The 17,029-nt window shown below is 39.4% G+C and overlaps 1 protein-coding gene across 3 annotated transcripts in view; it reads right to left on the bottom strand.

Annotated features, from left to right (window-relative positions):
* Positions 1 to 17,029, bottom strand: part of gnas (GNAS complex locus) — a 318,791-nt gene that overhangs the window by 79,960 nt on the left and 221,802 nt on the right. For all 3 annotated transcript variants that reach the window (XM_043710125.1, XM_043710126.1, XM_043710127.1), the window contains exon 5: positions 10,378 to 10,475. In XM_043710125.1, the coding sequence (XP_043566060.1) occupies positions 10,378 to 10,475 (98 nt within the window). The remainder of the gene's footprint in view (positions 1 to 10,377; positions 10,476 to 17,029) is intronic.

The raw sequence follows: 17,029 nt of genomic DNA, 5'->3' as shown, positions 1-17,029 counted from the left end.
AGTCAAGAAAATGGAATGGCCAAGAAGAAAAAAAACGCAAGGCTACATAAAAAACAGAGGTCATGATCTAGAATTACTGATCTCAATATTCAAATTAAACCTGCATTTCAAAATTTAATGAGGTTTGCATTATAGGAAACGAATACACTTATTCATTCAATCATGCTTACATAAAGGATATACAGCAATGAAGTGCTCTGTCAAGCCTCGAGTTAAAACTGGTGCAAATGTATATTAACAAGACCATTAGATGGTCCACAGAGGGCATCAATGGGCAGTGCACCTTGAATTCAAAGAGTACTACTGATCACATAATATCCTTTTACAAGTCTTCCAGTCTTAAAAACAAAAAATTTGTTTGTTTCAAAAACAATTCAAATTAATATGCAGAACCGGTTTTGAAAGAGAGAACACAAGAAAGGAAGTGCAATCCAGTTTTTACCCAGGATTCAGAAACACATTTCTAGCCAGAACAGAGAAGGAAGTAGAAATGGTCATTTCAAACTTTGTCCAATTAACGAGTCAGAATCAAACTGGGAATTAATGTATTTGGTTCAGTGCAAATGTGCAGTTTAAGGATCTTAATCCTCCAAGGCATGAAATGGAATTGAACAATAGTTTACATCAGGAGAAGTATTATAATAACCTCACCAGCTGTAGTAGAAAGGTATAAAGGTCTGAAAACCTAAGTTTACAATAGCACAATGACACTGACAACCAAGTAATAAATCATAAGTGCATTACAATTCTACACTGCAAGCTGTATAAACAAATAATGCCTGGCCACTGGATTCAGGTGCTTCACTCCAGTTAGTAACTCCAACTTTGTATAGTTCAAGTGTCATTTACTCCCACTAACATGACCATGAGGATCAGGTGTTATACGTCATTTAGAGACCTAAACTCAGTACAATTTTACAGTAACATTATCCTAGTAATACAGAATACTGGGACTAAAGGCCACCAGATTCTCTACACCTGATGGCCTACAATCTAGGGAAGAGAAACAGCTACAGAGATAATGGATGCATTGATTGTGCCCAAAAGTTCCCCAGATTTCAGAAATTTCCTAGCCGATTGGAAAACAATCTGAAGCTTCTACTCAAGACAGAAGGATGACAGAAAACAGTACATTAATTGGTCAGTTAAAACATGTAATTGGGCAAACTATGGAATCCATTATGAAGGAACCAGAATATTTAATAAATCAAAATGCAACCAAGCAGAATCAGCATGGGTTTATGAAAGGGGAGCTGTTTGGAAAAGAAAGTGTTAAATTATTTGGCAGGGCAATGTGCAATACGGATAAAGGGAGGCCAATACACATAACTGCATCTGAATTTTCAAAAGAGATTTGATAAAGTGTCAAATTACACATGATGTTAGCCATGGATACAGAACTAGTTAACTGACACGAAATAGAGTCAGAATAAATGAGTCAATTGCAGTTTGTCAGTGCTTAGGCCTCAACTATTCATACTTCGATGGAGGAACTGAGTGGGGTCAAATTTGATAACAGTATAAAGATATATGGGAAATCAAGCTGCAAGAACAGAAACAATCCAAACGCTTAGAGTGAGTGTCGGGCACACTTTTTTTTTAAAAGGGATTAACATGATTAGATTCCCTACAGTGTGGAAACAGGCCCTTCAGCCCAACAAGTCCACACCGACCTCTGAAGAGCAACCCAACCAAACCCATTCCCCAACATTTACCCCTGACTAATCCACCTAACACTACGGGCAATTTAACATGGCCAATCCACCCTAACCTGCACATCTTTGGACTGTGGGAGGAAACCCACGCAGACACGGGGAGAACGTACAAACTCCACACAGATAGTTGCCCGAGGTGGGAATTGAACCCGGGTCCCCGGCGCTATGAGGCAGCAGTGCTAACCACTGAGCCACCGTGTTTGACAGATGGGGTATGTCATGAGAAAAAGCATTCATCATGGTATTATTCAAATTGAAAGAAATTTACTGAAAGCTGTAGTGTAGTGATCTGCTCATCAATCAAAGCACGCAAGTGCAAAAAAGCTTGCTTTTAATTACAAGCAATTAGTAGCATAAATGAAATGTTGACCTTTACTGCAAGGGCAGTTGGAGAATAAAAGGTAGGGAAGTTTTGCTACAACTACACAGGACACTGGTGAACACACACCCAGAGGTCTTATTCAGAGATTATATAAGTACATTGGAGAAAGTTCAGTAAATTGATTCTTGGTAGAAAGATTTTGTAATATCACCATAAAAATATGGAAATAACCGGCTTGCATCATAGCAGTACTGGAATGCAAAGTAGAATGTAACCAGCAGACTATGGATCTGTTAGTTTTGACTGTTGGAGTAGACCTGTTGAGCTTTCCTGCAATGTGTGTATATTCTAATCTTCAAGTAAATACAATCTAACAATAGTTTGCCAAGCCTGTGTGTGTGATTGGTGAGTTTACGTAAAGAACCCAGAATTATCTGTAATGAAAGACTGAACATATTGGGCCTATACACATTGGCAATTTTAAAAACTGAGATATGTCTGAAATATAAAACAGTGAGAGGGCTTAAGAGGAATATTCTAAGAGGGTGCTCCGCAAGAGGTAGAATCCAGAAAAAGAAAGCACATAGTTTCATGCTAAGGGGTGAACATTTATGATGGTGACAAGGACAAATTCGCTGATTCCTGATGAAGGACTTTTGTCTAAAACATCAATTTTCCTGCTCCTCGGATGCTGCTTGACCTGCTGTGCTTTTCCAGCACCACTTTAATCTTGAACTCCAGCATCTGCAGCACCCACTTCTGTCTAGGACAAATTCTCTATTTAGTGACCTATGGAGCCTGATTAACTGAGTAAGCTCAAGGCTGACAGATGGATTCCTGAACGACTTGGGAGTCCGGAGTTATAGAAAAAATACTTTTTCTCAATAGGTTCATTTATTTGCTGCTGATATCAGGATTTAGATTAGATTACTTACAGTGTAGAAACAGGCCCTTCGGCCCAACAAGTCCACACCGCCCCGCCGAAGCGCAACCCACCCGTACCCCTACATGTACCCCTTACCTAATACTACGGGCAATTTAGCATGGCCAATTCACCTGACCTGTACATCTTTGGACTGTTATTACACAGAATCTTGTGATGCTAACCTCATAATTTGCAAAGAAACTAACTTTAGCAGGAATAATCATAATTCGCTGCTTTTAAAAGTATCTGACAATGAAAATTGCAAAACAAGATACAGAAATACAGAATGAAAGAGATTGCAAGGAATAAAGGCAAGGAAGCAGAAAATGTTCAGCCATGTACCAACAAGAACTCTGGACTGGGATGTCAGTTTTGAAGAGATTACTTTATCACAGAGGAAAAATATTAAACTTAAGCTAGTGTTGCATGCACAAAATAAGTTCAAGCACAGATACCATTCACAACAGTGCCATGACAACTTGCAGTGTGAATAATACTTCTACATTCAGAGACCAATAAAAACAACTGGACATACAACAGAACAGCATATACAAAATAAATTTCTGTATGAGAGATTATAAAGAGGGGTGCAAGGAGATGACTCAGGAAAATCAAATCTGCATGTTATAAGACATTGATATGCTGGTGGAATAAGATAAATTTGAATTTTATAAAGAATCTTAAACATTTAATAATTTTGGGAGGTTTAATAAAGACATAAGGGGAAAAAACTAGGAAGACTGGAAAATGACTTGGTCAAAATGGAGGGTTTTAAGGAAACATCTGAAATCAAGCACAAATCATACAACACCTAGAACACTGAACATTTGGTCCCTTTATCTCAGATAAACTGGCATTGCAGACAGTCCAAAGCTGGTTAACTTAGTTGATCCTGGATGTAGGGGTTGGGGAGGAGAGAGCTTTTATTGTGAGGAGAGATCGAGAAGGTTGGGCTTGATCTCAGTGGAGCCAAAAAGAATGAGAGGCATCTTGAAACACAACATTCTTAACTGGCTTGATAGGGCTGATGCAGAGAAGTGGATTCCCCTGTGAGTGTGTCTAGGACCAGCGGGCATAATCTCAGACTAAGACTCTACTGGGTAGGTGCTGAATGTTTTCTAGAACTTTAATCTAGAATTTGAGGGCTAAGTTCAAAATTAAGCATATCCTATTTATGACGGAGATGGAGGGAAATTTCTTTTCTCAGAGGGTCTTTGAAATTGTCTTCTCCCGAGAACTGTGGAGATTGGGTCGTTGAATATATTCAAAGCTGAATTGCAGTTTTGATTCACAAGGGAATTGAAGGTAATGATGGACAGCTAAGAAAGAGGAGTTAAGGTCATAAGCAAATCAATCATGATCTCTGTGAATGGCAGAACATGTTCAATTGGGCATAGTGGCCTACTTCTACTGCTGATCTTTAATTTTTTTTTCCACATTACCTCTTTGCCACTGTTATTGCTGAAAGCCTGGAGGCTCTAAGCACTCCCAGTTCTGAAGAAAGTCAGCTTCTTTTACCACAAATTGTGCCAGATCAGTCAAGCATTTCCAGAATTTTCTATTTTTAGTTCAATATTGTTTAAGCTTTTACTTAAGTGACAGCAGCAGCTCATATGAAAGCAAAATACTGCAGATGCTGAAAACAAAAATAGAAAATACTGGAAATACTGAGCAGATTTGGCAGCATCTTTATCAGCCGATCACATGATCGTGCTCTTTGATCACCTGCTCAAAACAACTTGTGAACCAAAAGCATTATCAGCTCTCTAGCCGAAACTTAAACAACACAAGTATGCATGAATACTCCGTTGTTAACAGACTTTAAAGTGTTTCCTCATTTTAGACATTTGAAAATGTTTGCAACAATTCCTGTAGCTTAAAAAAATGATCTGGGTTGTGGCGGGTGGGGGGGGGTGGAAGAAGAAAGAGAGTTTATTTGATACAAAATAAACACAGTTAACTGTGCAGCATTCATACACAAATAGTAAATCACTGGCATGATAAACAGATTATCAATGTGAAGAAAAAGGTATCAGAGTGCATATTTTGAGGGTTGCAGATTCACCTCAACATATTAGTAAGATATTGGAATGCTTTCACATCTAAATTATGATAGAGATAGAGCAGTTTCACAGTAAGTCACAAAGAGAGAAAACCAAATGCTGGAGAGACAGGTCCATTCCAGCCCAATATTACTTCTGCAGAACTGTAAATGACGGTTTTTAAACCTTTTGCAGAGGCAAAGAAGCAAGGGGGACATTGTGTGAAGGCACAGTGTAAAATACAAAGAGGTTGTTAATTGCAATGAAAAGAGAAAGACAGATGTGAAACAGGTGTAAATTAAGGTGCGAAAAGGAGAAATGGGTCTTTTCTACTGGTGGCAAAGCACACGAAGACACGAAAAGGGCAAAGTTGTGATGGGGGTGGGGGTGTGGGAGACTGTAAGCAAAGATAAGGAGAATGGCAAGTATCATTTCCCTAGGGTGGGGGATTTCAAGATTAGGGGACATATTTTTAAGGTGAGAGAAGAAAGATTTTAAAAAGACGAGGGGCTTTTAAAAAAAATATAAACTGAGTGGTTCATGTGTGGAATGAACTTCCAGAGAAAGTGGTGGATGTGGGTACAGTTACAACAATTAAAAGTTACATTTGAGTAAATACGTGAATAGATTAGATTACTTACAGTGTGGAAACAGGCCCTTTGGCCCACGTTCACACTGACCCTCCAAACAGCAACAAACCCAGACCCTTTCCCCTACATTTAACCCCTCACCTAACACCACAGGCAATTTAGCATGGCTAATTCACCCTAACCTGCACATCTTTGGACTGTGGGAGGAAACCGGAGCACCCGGAGGAAACCCATGCAGACACGGGGAGAATATGCAAACTCCACACAGCCACTTGCCTGAGGCAGGAATTGAACCCGGGTCTCTGGCGCTGTGAGGCAGCAGTGCTAACCACTGTGCCACCGTGCTGTCCCCATGAAGTATGAAAAGGAAAGGTTTGGAGGGATATGGGCCAGGAGCAGGCAGGTGGGACTAGTTTAGCTTGGGATTATGTTCAGCATGGATTGGTTGAACCAAAGGGCCTATTTCTGTACTGTATGACTCTATAACTTGAGTGAGCTCGTAACCAAGCCTGAAAGCTTGACATTGCAAGTGCATGAGAGGCCAAGTACCTAAGGAGAGATCAAGGGAAAAGCAAACAGAAAACTCTTAATTTTCTAATCTACACTGGAATGAGGCTATCACAATTATTTTGGAAAGTTGACATTTCAGCAAATGGGACAAAATTCCAGTATAAAGTTTCAACGGTTCAGTTTTCATTCAGCATTCAATGATTTGGCTGAAAAGCCATCCAAAAGCTGGTGAATTTACACTGTTTATTTTCATTAACTATGTGGACATGAAAATTTACAAGAAAACCACTGGTTTTTGACTAAAAGGAGTAAAAGAAAATCTTAACAATAGTACTAAATACAGAATAACTTTTTTAAAAACTTCTCAATAGTAAAAAATAGGTACCTGTAATTGGTTACTGGCTGGGATATGCAGCATGTAGTATTCATAATGCAGTTAAAATAAATGCAAAATTGAGTTTCCTAAGTATGAAAGCTACAGGCATGATGTTGCATGTTGAGATATACAATATCAGGGGCATGCAAAGACCTAGGATCTTCAAGAGTGCTTACAATTGAAGTGTAGACAGTTTTTCTGCATGAATTATTAACTGCTGGGCAATTCCTTCAGATGACATCTTATGCCAGTTTTTTTTTCAATCTCAGCAGACATTACCACACTCATCCAATTATCAAGCAAAACTTCAAAAATCATAATTAAAAATAGCAGAAAAATGCTGTTGAACAGCCTAAGATGTACACTTTTGCAAATGATTATTCCTTATTTGAAGCAGAATTGCTGGGAGAAACTCTCACTACTACAAACTATTCCTCTCAGCCCAAATGTAGATCCCTGTTGTAGCAATTAATCAGGCATCCTTTGTTTCAAGGGAAACCTGAAGCCACTGGGACTTGTCACTTGGACTGGATATCACCCTAAAGTGGTAGGCCATTCTACAATATGGACTACAAAACAAAAACAGACAAGGTCATGAACAGCTATTGTGTCAGATAATACTGTAACAAAAAACAAGTAGAGAACCCCAAGGGAAGTCATCTTAATTGTAATGGAATAATCACAAATTATCTGCAAGGTTTCCTGGTATTTAATAAGAGGTTTCAGATTTTCCTCCCGTCCAAAAATATTCTTGCTGTCCAAAGATAACTTGTTGTAAATTCTAAAGGAGCAACTTCAAGACCAGTCAAGCCATAAGAACAATCTTCAAGAGGCTCCACCAATGTCAGAAATTTACCGGTACCTCCACCAATGTCCAGACCCCTCTGGTCCTCACCTTCCACCCCGCCAACCTCTACATACATCGCATCATCCTCCACCACTTCTGCCACCTACAAACAAACCCCACCACCAGATACATTTTTCCCTCCCCACCCCTATCAGCATTTCAAAGAGACCATTCCCTCCACGACTCCCTCGTCAGATCCGTTCCCCTCACCAGCCCACACCCCACTCCCGGCACCTTCCCTTGCCACTGCAGCAAGTGCGAAACCTGGGCCCACACCGCTCCCCTCACCTCTGCCCAAGATCCCAAAGGATCCTTCCACATCTGACAGAAATTTACTGGTACCTCCACCAATGTTATCTACTATATCTGTAGCACCTGATGAGGTCTCCTCTACATTGGGGAGACAGGAGGCCTACTTGTCGACCTTTCAGAGAACATGTCTGGGACACGTGCACCAAACAACCCTACCGCCCCGTGGCTGAACACTTCACTCCCCTCCCACTCTGCCAAGGACGAGGTGGTCCTGGGCCTCCTCCATCGCCAAACTCTTACCACTCAACGCCTGGAGGAAGAATGCCTCATATTTCACCTTGGGACCCTGCACACTGAATCAGCGTGGATTTCACCAGTTTCCTCATTTCTGCTCCTCCCACATTATACTGGCCCCAAGCCTCCAACTCAGCACCGCTCTCCTGACCAGTCCATCACCTTTCCCATCTATTCATGCCACCCTCCTCTCTGACCTATCACCTTCTCCCTCACCTTCATCGACCTATCATATATCTCTCAGCCCCCAGCCCCATTTCTGATGAGGGGCTTATGCCCAAAACGTTGATTCTCCTGCTCCTCTGATGCAGCCTGACCTGCTGTGCTTTTCCAGCACCACACTCTCGACAACAATTTTCAAGATCAAGACACAGAGCACCTCTTCATTAAGAGTCTAGCTTGATTACAAAGGCCACCATGTGGAGCAAAATTTTCTTTTAAGGTATGTTATCGGTAGTTAGTTATATCATCAACCAAAAATCAGTTGAAGAGTTTAGGGTCAGTGCTGTGTGGGGTATCTTTTCATATTGCACGATAATTTAGAAAACAATTGCCAAATATGTGAACCAATTACCAAATAAAACTCATTTTGTGGTGTATGTGGTATGCTTAATGCCTTATGGAATGCTTAGTAATGTTCATAGCAGAGAGAGCAGCCTTGCTTTAGATGACAGCAGCCATAAGAAAATAACAGCAATATTGGCATTTTCATCTATGCTACATTGGTAACAATTTCCAGTTCTGGGACTGCAAGCGTAAGCTTAGATACAACTCCAGGTTTGTTGTAAGTAGACAGATGGGCGCTTGAGACACTAGTTTGTGACCTCAATTCATTTTTCTAGAGAGGATGCCAAGTTATCATTGCTTTCCTCCATGCTGTCTTTCCTGCATCTGCCTTTTAAGGCAAAATCTGTGGGCGCTTCAGAAGACTTAGTGAGTAACTTGCTTATTTTTGCTTCTGAAATACTGCTGCTAACCAGAATGATTTCCATAATTTTATCTACTATTGACAGAATGAGATTACTAAAATGCTGCATTTGGTTAATATTACTACATTACAAAAATTAGACTGTAGCCTAGACAATGGAAGTTAAATAAAAGCGACGTAATTGTGGTTTGAGACCCAGAAGGACAACACACAGGTATTGAGAAAGCTGTGTGGAAAACAGCATATAGGAGGAAATTTTGCAGGTGATCATCAAGAGCTGTCTATAATTTGTTGGAAATTTACTTCAAAATTAAAAGCTAGAACTTGACAGTAAAACAGGAAGAGAAAAAAAAAAGTAAATACACCATTATTTTAAGCAGAACAGGTATAAGATTTGGGAACATCAAGGTGTTGGCAGCCATCAAGGGCAGTGGTAGTTGCATGGTCCCTGATCACGTACCATGTTTAACACTAAGCTACTGTTGATTAATAGAAAGTCAATAGGCCTGCATATACCTGGCCAGATTTACATGTCTCAAATCTTCGTACCAAATTTGCATTTAGTCAGTCCAGCAGCATTTTTCTCGTACCCAAATTAATCCACTGCAACTGTGACCACTGATGAATAATCACTTAGCAAGTCTGTTTTCCTGCAAACTAATTTTGTCTTTTTAAACATCTCTTCAAACCACTTGGTCTTTGTTGTAATACTGAAAAAGTGCTGTACTTAAGTCCTGCGCTTCATTTCTTCAGTGTCCTTTTGTAACCAAAGTATTTTAACATCCTTTTACATTTCTTTCTACATTCACTTAGCCTAAACACATTTCTTTTAAAATTGTGTATTCAAGAATGAAGTGCTAAAGTTGTTAAAGGCTTCATTGCTGTTCCTCACATCAAGTCGATCCATCAATATAAAATAGATTCAGAATTGAAAACAAGCTATTAAAATAAGCACTCAACCCAACCCCTGCCCACAGCTATCAAAACTTTCATCAATGCCTTTGTTACCTCAAGTCTGAACTATTCCAGTACTCTTCTAGCTGGCCAGTTGTCTACACCATACATAAACTTCTCAAAATCTGCATCCCACATCTTAACTCCCACAAAGTTACCCATCACATCACCAATGTGCTTGATCAAACCATGCAGGCACCAGATGGTGTATGCTTAAATTTTCAAACTGGTTTCCCTCCATGGTCTTTCCTGTTCCTTTTTCAGTTGCCTCTTCTATCCTTACAAGCTGAGATTTTAATAAGTTTACCTTTGACCAAGGTCTTGTCACATACCATGACAAAAGGTAGAAAAATCCTTTTAAAGTGTACTTGGACCTTCAGGCAACAGTGGCATAGCCTCTTCAAATTACAATAAAAGAGTTTTTAGTTTACCAAAAAAATCAACACCTAAAGCACTTTCCAGTGTTGGTTTTAGAAGCAATATTAGCAAGTAATGCAGGGATTGGATTACTAGATAATTTCCATAACTAGAGTTTATATTAAAATTACGTAACACTCTGCATTAGAGCAAATTCTACACTGCCCATTCCTCACCACCAATTTACGAAGAGAAGATAACTTACTAGTGTGCGCAGTCAATGAGCTGATACTCATTTGACCTCTCGTAGCATGCTTTCACACCTTCATCCCGCCAGAGGATTGTTGTATGTTCGTAGAACTCCTGAAACAAAACATTTAAATCTTATTAGCATCTCAAAAGTTCAAATCATATTTTAAGAGTGGTGAAAATTACATACAAACGTGGTACTTTATGCATTGCTGGCTATCTCTGTACAATGACTGGTGCAATAGATATCGGTAAAGTCATAAGGATGTTGGATAATCATATAGTTCTGCACCATTAGCAGCATAATGGAAGAGGATTGGGACATTTGGCCCCTCATGCTTGTTTTGCTATTCAATTACACCACTGTTGACCTAATTCCATACACCCATCTGTGCTTCATATTCCTAAAATACTTGGCTAATAAAAATTAATCTCAAATTTTAAAATCACCAAATGATTGAGCATCAGCTGCTGTTTGCAGAACAGAATTCAAAACTCTCACCAACATTTGCACAAAGAGGTGTTTCCTCAAAACATCTAACTTTAATTTTAAGATTATGGTCTCCAAGTAACAGACTCTCAAATTGGAACAGATTCACCATCTCCATCTACCTTATTTCCCGTACTGATGGACTCATACAGCACAGAAACAGACCCTTCAATCCAACTCATCCATGTCAACCAGACATCCCAACCTGACCATTTGGCCCATACACCCATACACCCTTCCTATTCATATACCCATCCAGATGCCTTTTAAATGTTGTATTTGTACCAGCCTCTATCTGAAAAACTTTGATCAAGTTAGCTTTTGAAGTTCAAAACAGTAGGGAATATTACCTAGTTTGTGCAACTGTTCCTCATAAATCAACCCCCAGGTGTCCAAGTGTAATTCTAATAAATCTAACCTGCACTCCCTCCGTTACACTCTTTCTGAAGTGTGATACATGTACTCTCTAATACAGGCATCTACAAATGCAAAATAGCAACTGCATTTGTTGGAAATCTGAAACCACATCAAACTAGAATGAAAATAGGGAGGCCAAACTGCATCTGCAGAGAATGGATGAGCTTTCTCAAGCATTTGATCTTTCAGCAACGCAGACCCAAAATACTTATCTTCAAAAAAAAAAGCTTTACCTGCAGTGTTTTTGCAACATTGCCTACTTTTATGCATAAATATACATGTTTAGGTTGCACTAGACATTCTGAAGTTGTGCACATATCACAGAAATGCTGAGTGGAACTGATCCCTTCTGCCCCAAATTCCCAAAATGGGCATAATTGAAACTCTCCTCACCCACCACTTGCTTACTTCAAAAGCCTTCGAAAAATCTAACGCCATTTTTGGAATCTTTGCCTCAACTCTTCCTTTCTCCCCTTATAAAATTGTCCAAGGCCATTCTAATAACATAGCTCCTACATGAATACAGGTGGTTACCGTTCTGAAACAAAGCCCTGCTTGATTGGCTCCCAATTCATCAATTTCAACACCTACTTATAACTATTGCTGCACCTTGACAGCAGCGTGTACTATCGAAAAGATACAGCATGACAGTTCACCAAGGTAGCTACAATAGCACCTTCCAACTTTGTGACCTTGAAGAATAGGGGATGCAGATGTATGGAAACACTATTTTCTGCAAGTGCCTGTTGACACAAACTTGATTCGGAGCCATCTCTCACCACTACAATTAGTGACTGACCTTGCACCTTCAAGCAGGGCGCAATATTCTTCCCCGAAGGTGCCCTGGGACCAAATTCAAAGAAGACCTTAGCTATACCAAAGTACAGGGGAACCTCGGTTATCTGAATGAGATGGGTATGCACTATTTCGTTCGGATAACTATTATTCGGTTAACTAATTCAATGCCTTTCCTCTGGGGCTCGGAGTTTTCTGTTAAATCCACTCCCTGTTCAGGAGACGAGGCAGCAGCACACTGCACGCGAACCCGTCCCACCTCGCTTCCCCGCCCACCCACCCCCAACCCCTGCCCAAAACCACTCCCCCGTCCGCCCCTTCTCCAAGGCAGCCACACTGGACACCAACAACAAGACTGCTGCTGCCACTTTTTCTGGGGGGGGGTTGGGGGTGGCATTGAGTCTCCAAATAGCACGCACGCAAACTTTTGCTGCGACGTTTTGACAGGTTCCACTTTTGACCTGTACAGGACAATGTTGGAGAGATTATCTGCAGGGGGGGGGTTTGAATAAGAAACGGCTTTTCTGTAGGATAAAATGATTTGTAGTTTCTAGATGAGTTTTCAAACAAACAGTACATTCATAAACACAAGTTTCCACAAAATGTTTAAACCTAATTTTTATGTTTAAAAAAAAGTTTCCCATAAAAGTACAATTCAAATCCTTTTATGCTGGCATTAACATATGTGTTTTCTTTATCAAAATTAAATGCATAGTCATTCTTTGAATATTGGAACAAAAATGTCAATGAGAAATCTATTTAACCAGATCATCAGTTTTGGATCAGGGTATCGTTCGTAGCTTTATTTTGTGCACAAATTGATGACTACACTTCCCTAAGTTAGAAGCAGCAATATTTAAAATAACTGTTTAATGCTATATAAAAATAAAAAACTTGCTTCTTCTGCTTCACATAAATCATACCTTTTTGGGGTGACTTTGCCTAGTCTAAGCAAAAAATACTCTGGAGCCATCTCTTTCAAACGGTCTATAGTAATATGCAAGTGAACACGGGTTAAAAGTTGACACTTTGTCAGCACAACATGGATTTGGATCAATATTTGGGCAGCCATTTGAAGCTATGATAGAACAGAAACAACTAAGAAAACATTCTTAGCAATAGCCACTGACTTCAAAGTTGCTAAAGCGGTGAATTATTTCAATGCATACTTTGGCTAAGTTTAATAACAAACAAACACTGTGCCTCTGGACTTGAGGAGGAGAGCACACAAAGAGAAGTGAGGATTCATGCCGCTGCTCATTTATCAGAAGTTCTGCTAGAACCATCATTTGTGAATACTGTCTGAAGCCAGTATAAGTTTTATTAAATAGCTTGTCTAACAGATTACCTAGGTTCACATTTGAAAGATTCCTTTGTTGAGGATCACAGAGGTTCAGAGTTCAAATCCCACTGTAACCAAGTGGAAAACTGTACCACAGATCCCAACATAAAAGATAACTATTTTTGTGTCAAAAATCATGTTTAGGCCTCATGTTCAGCATATACATCAACTCCTATTTTCTGAGGCACGCTGTATTTGCACTAAACTTTTGACCTTAGAAATGAATGCTTTACTCATCCTATAAGTTGGTACATAAGATTATGGGACATTATGGGCAGTGTCACCAAAAGATATGCAGGTGTTTAAAACCTGTCCATGCAGTAGGCTGCACATGGTGAATGACAAAAATGGGCCCTCCAACAAAAAGAACTAAGTTTGAAGCTGTTTAAGCTAAAATTTTAACATTTGCCAACTTGTCAAATAACCGTGCTGCAGCAAAGGAATTCAGACTTCGTGGCAGAACAGGGAAAGAGGAATATGTTTTCAAGATGCTAAAGACCAAATGTGCTACATGAACACAAACAAGCTACCGACCTGATCTTGAGTAGCATGTAACAGAATGAGTCAGAAATTTACAGAATGATTGCATGGACACCAGAAATACAATGTATACACACCTAAGTGATCTCAATCAAACCAGTAAAAACTCCCGAGCAACAGCTGAACACTTCAGTTACTTCATTGAACAACTATGACTCATACTGCCACTGAAATCCAAGATATCTCAGAGACTACCCAAAATTCTTAACTCCAAAATTACCATGTTTTTTGGTGTTTTACCTGATGTCTGAAGAAAAATCAGAACGAGGCACTGGCTGCTTCGACATGGTGAGCACAGCATCAAGTTTTGGGCCAGTTCAGGACTCAGTAATTTCAGCAGTAGCTGCATTTATGATATTGGTCCAGCATAGACTTATGATAGTGGTGACATTAGTGGAGACAAGATGGCATCAAAGAAAGTCAACAACTCCAGCAGCAGTGGCACGTGTCCCGGACATGGTTGGGCCCAAGTACCTGATGGCAAAGGCAGTGACATTCTGGCTGTGGCAGTGTGCAGGGCCATGGGGCACCTAAGTACTTGCAGACTGTAAGATGGACTTTGTGGTTGTGTATTTCTGGCAGCAAAGGACTCATGATCTGCTATTTCCTTTTTTTGGCTTTTTTTTAATTTCTGCATTTTCAATCCAGTCTTTTGTATTCTAAGAAGAGAATGGCAACTTGTACACTTTTCACTGTACCCCTGTACTCAAGTACATGTGACAATAAAAATCTAAAAATGTAGTTAAGTACCCATTTGAACCCTATTGGCAACATGGTTGAAATACCCATGAATTTTAAATCAGTCTAACTGAACCATAAAATCAAACAGTTCTAATGAAACATCTTATAACAGGAGAAGACAAAATTCTTTATGGTACTAGCCTGCATAGTTGATGGAACAAAATTAAAGCCTTATGATAATTCACATGCCAAACAGCAGGTTCCCCACAGGGTTTTGTGCTAGGACTCAAATAACAACGACTGGATAAATGAAAATTTAGTCAAATTATGGATTGCCAAATGCATGGAAGAGTCGCCCTGGTAGCCGACTGAAAGATTGCAGTTCATTAGTTATGAAATGCGACAGTCCATCCAACCAATGAGATCAAGGGATGCTCGTGAATAAGACAGACCAAAATTGCAGTTCCACCATTAGGTCTAACATTTGTATTTTAATCTACAGATCTGTGCTTCAACAAGCTATTTCAAGGAGTACGCTCATACCAGATTGATTAGGTAGATGGTTGATGGAAGATAAATAAATTCCCCTGTTATGAAGAAGCCACACACATCAATCATGACATACACAAATTTATTCGCTGGTTCAAAAAAGATAGAATATCCAATGTAATTGACAGAGAGGATGATGATTTGTTGAGGAGTGATGTTTCTGAAACAAAAAGCACTAAGCCTGATCCTTATAATAATGCCATAGCCAAAGTGACTCAAACTTTGATGAATTCAGATAATTAATTTGACTTTTTAAAAAGGGTTTTGATTGTGGTTAAAGTGTATCCTTACAGAATTAACTCAGCATATCACTAAGTTAGTTTAAATGTGGGGAAAGAAATTGGTAATTCAAAGTGGTGACCACCTATACCAAAAATAAAAAGAACACATTTTAAGCAGGTCAATAAGTTCGATTCCCTGTCTTTGTTTCGATTTTGCAAGATTTCAATTGTTAACTTTAACGTTGCAATATATAGTGCATTTGGCTGATTGTATGTTGGTACCAAATTAAATGAATCCTAAAGCTGAAGATTGCCAAAAATAACTCAATTTGCTTTCCTTCCAGGAAAGAAATATGTGACCCTGATCTGGTATATGTCTGACTACCAGTCTATACATTTTATATATTTGACTCCTAACGCTATCAAGGTCAATAAACTTAGCCTTATCAGCACTTTTCACATCCCAATTACAAAAACAGTACATGCATGAAAACCAATTTCTTCAATAATTGGCAAATGCAACTACAAATATGTCCTTTATTTATAGCTCCACTTGGAGTATGCTGACAAAGCAGCAGTTATGAGCTACTAAAATGCATTTTTTCCTTTGTCAACAGTTCAGAAATCAAATGCACCACATATATGGCGCTAGCTTGCATAAACCAGGAACTACCTAGCTTTTGTTACTACTACATGCAGTTAACAACTCTCAAACAGATCAACAGGAAATGCACCACAAACCAGTGCATTGCATCTACAGGTTATGCAAATCAGGTGAGGTGATCCAATATGGATAGGGTCACAATAAAATGAGCCCCAAGATGTATTTCATGAGGAATATATATGACAAGCAGTAATTTTAACTGGGATCAAGCAATGGAGTGGAAGCCTGTCTACACTGATTTAATTGACTATTGATATAGCTCATGACCCAGTGCAGTTTTTAGTTAGCTATGTCTAAATAAGCTTAAATCTGCACAAATTATTGCTTGAAATCTTATTTCACCTCGGTTGGACATTTAACTCCAAACTTCTTTGTGAAAGACATTTTTCTATTACTTGTTGTCATCAGGCTCTTTGACCACAGATTTGTCATCTCTAATCCCACCCCTCTATCAATATCAGAATTCCGCTCTTCCATTCAATAAGTCTCTGTATTTGCCACATTGGTAGGTGGAGGAAATGACAGTGTGCTTGCTGCCTGAAGCAGATCACCCCTTCAATCACTTTCAGGAACTGCTTCCCTTGGATATCCTTGCTCATTATTCATTCACTTCAGAGAATCACATTACTGAATGTGGTTTGTTGGCCTGTCATGTCTGCATTGGTTGTCCAAATGAGCAGGCATTAAGAAAGATCAGGAGTGTCTTCTGGTCAACCATGTCTGAAAAAGAGTGACACCCCTAAAACTATAGCATATGACAACAGATTATCAACCTGTTCTTTGGAAAATCAAGCTATGGAAACAGGCAAAGCTGAATGATTGGTTATAGGAATACCTCAAAGTCTGAGTTTCTCTTTTGAGGAGGCATTGCACCCATTTTTCTATATAAGGGAAGGAATGAGGCAAGATTGTACACTGGCATTCATTCTGGCATCATAATTGTCATGTATCAATAATAGTGGATGGGAA

This window comes from Chiloscyllium plagiosum, chromosome 20, assembly GCF_004010195.1.
Source record: "Chiloscyllium plagiosum isolate BGI_BamShark_2017 chromosome 20, ASM401019v2, whole genome shotgun sequence".
Lineage (NCBI taxonomy): Eukaryota > Metazoa > Chordata > Chondrichthyes > Orectolobiformes > Hemiscylliidae > Chiloscyllium > Chiloscyllium plagiosum.
This window is presented reverse-complemented; position numbering and strand designations above follow the sequence as displayed.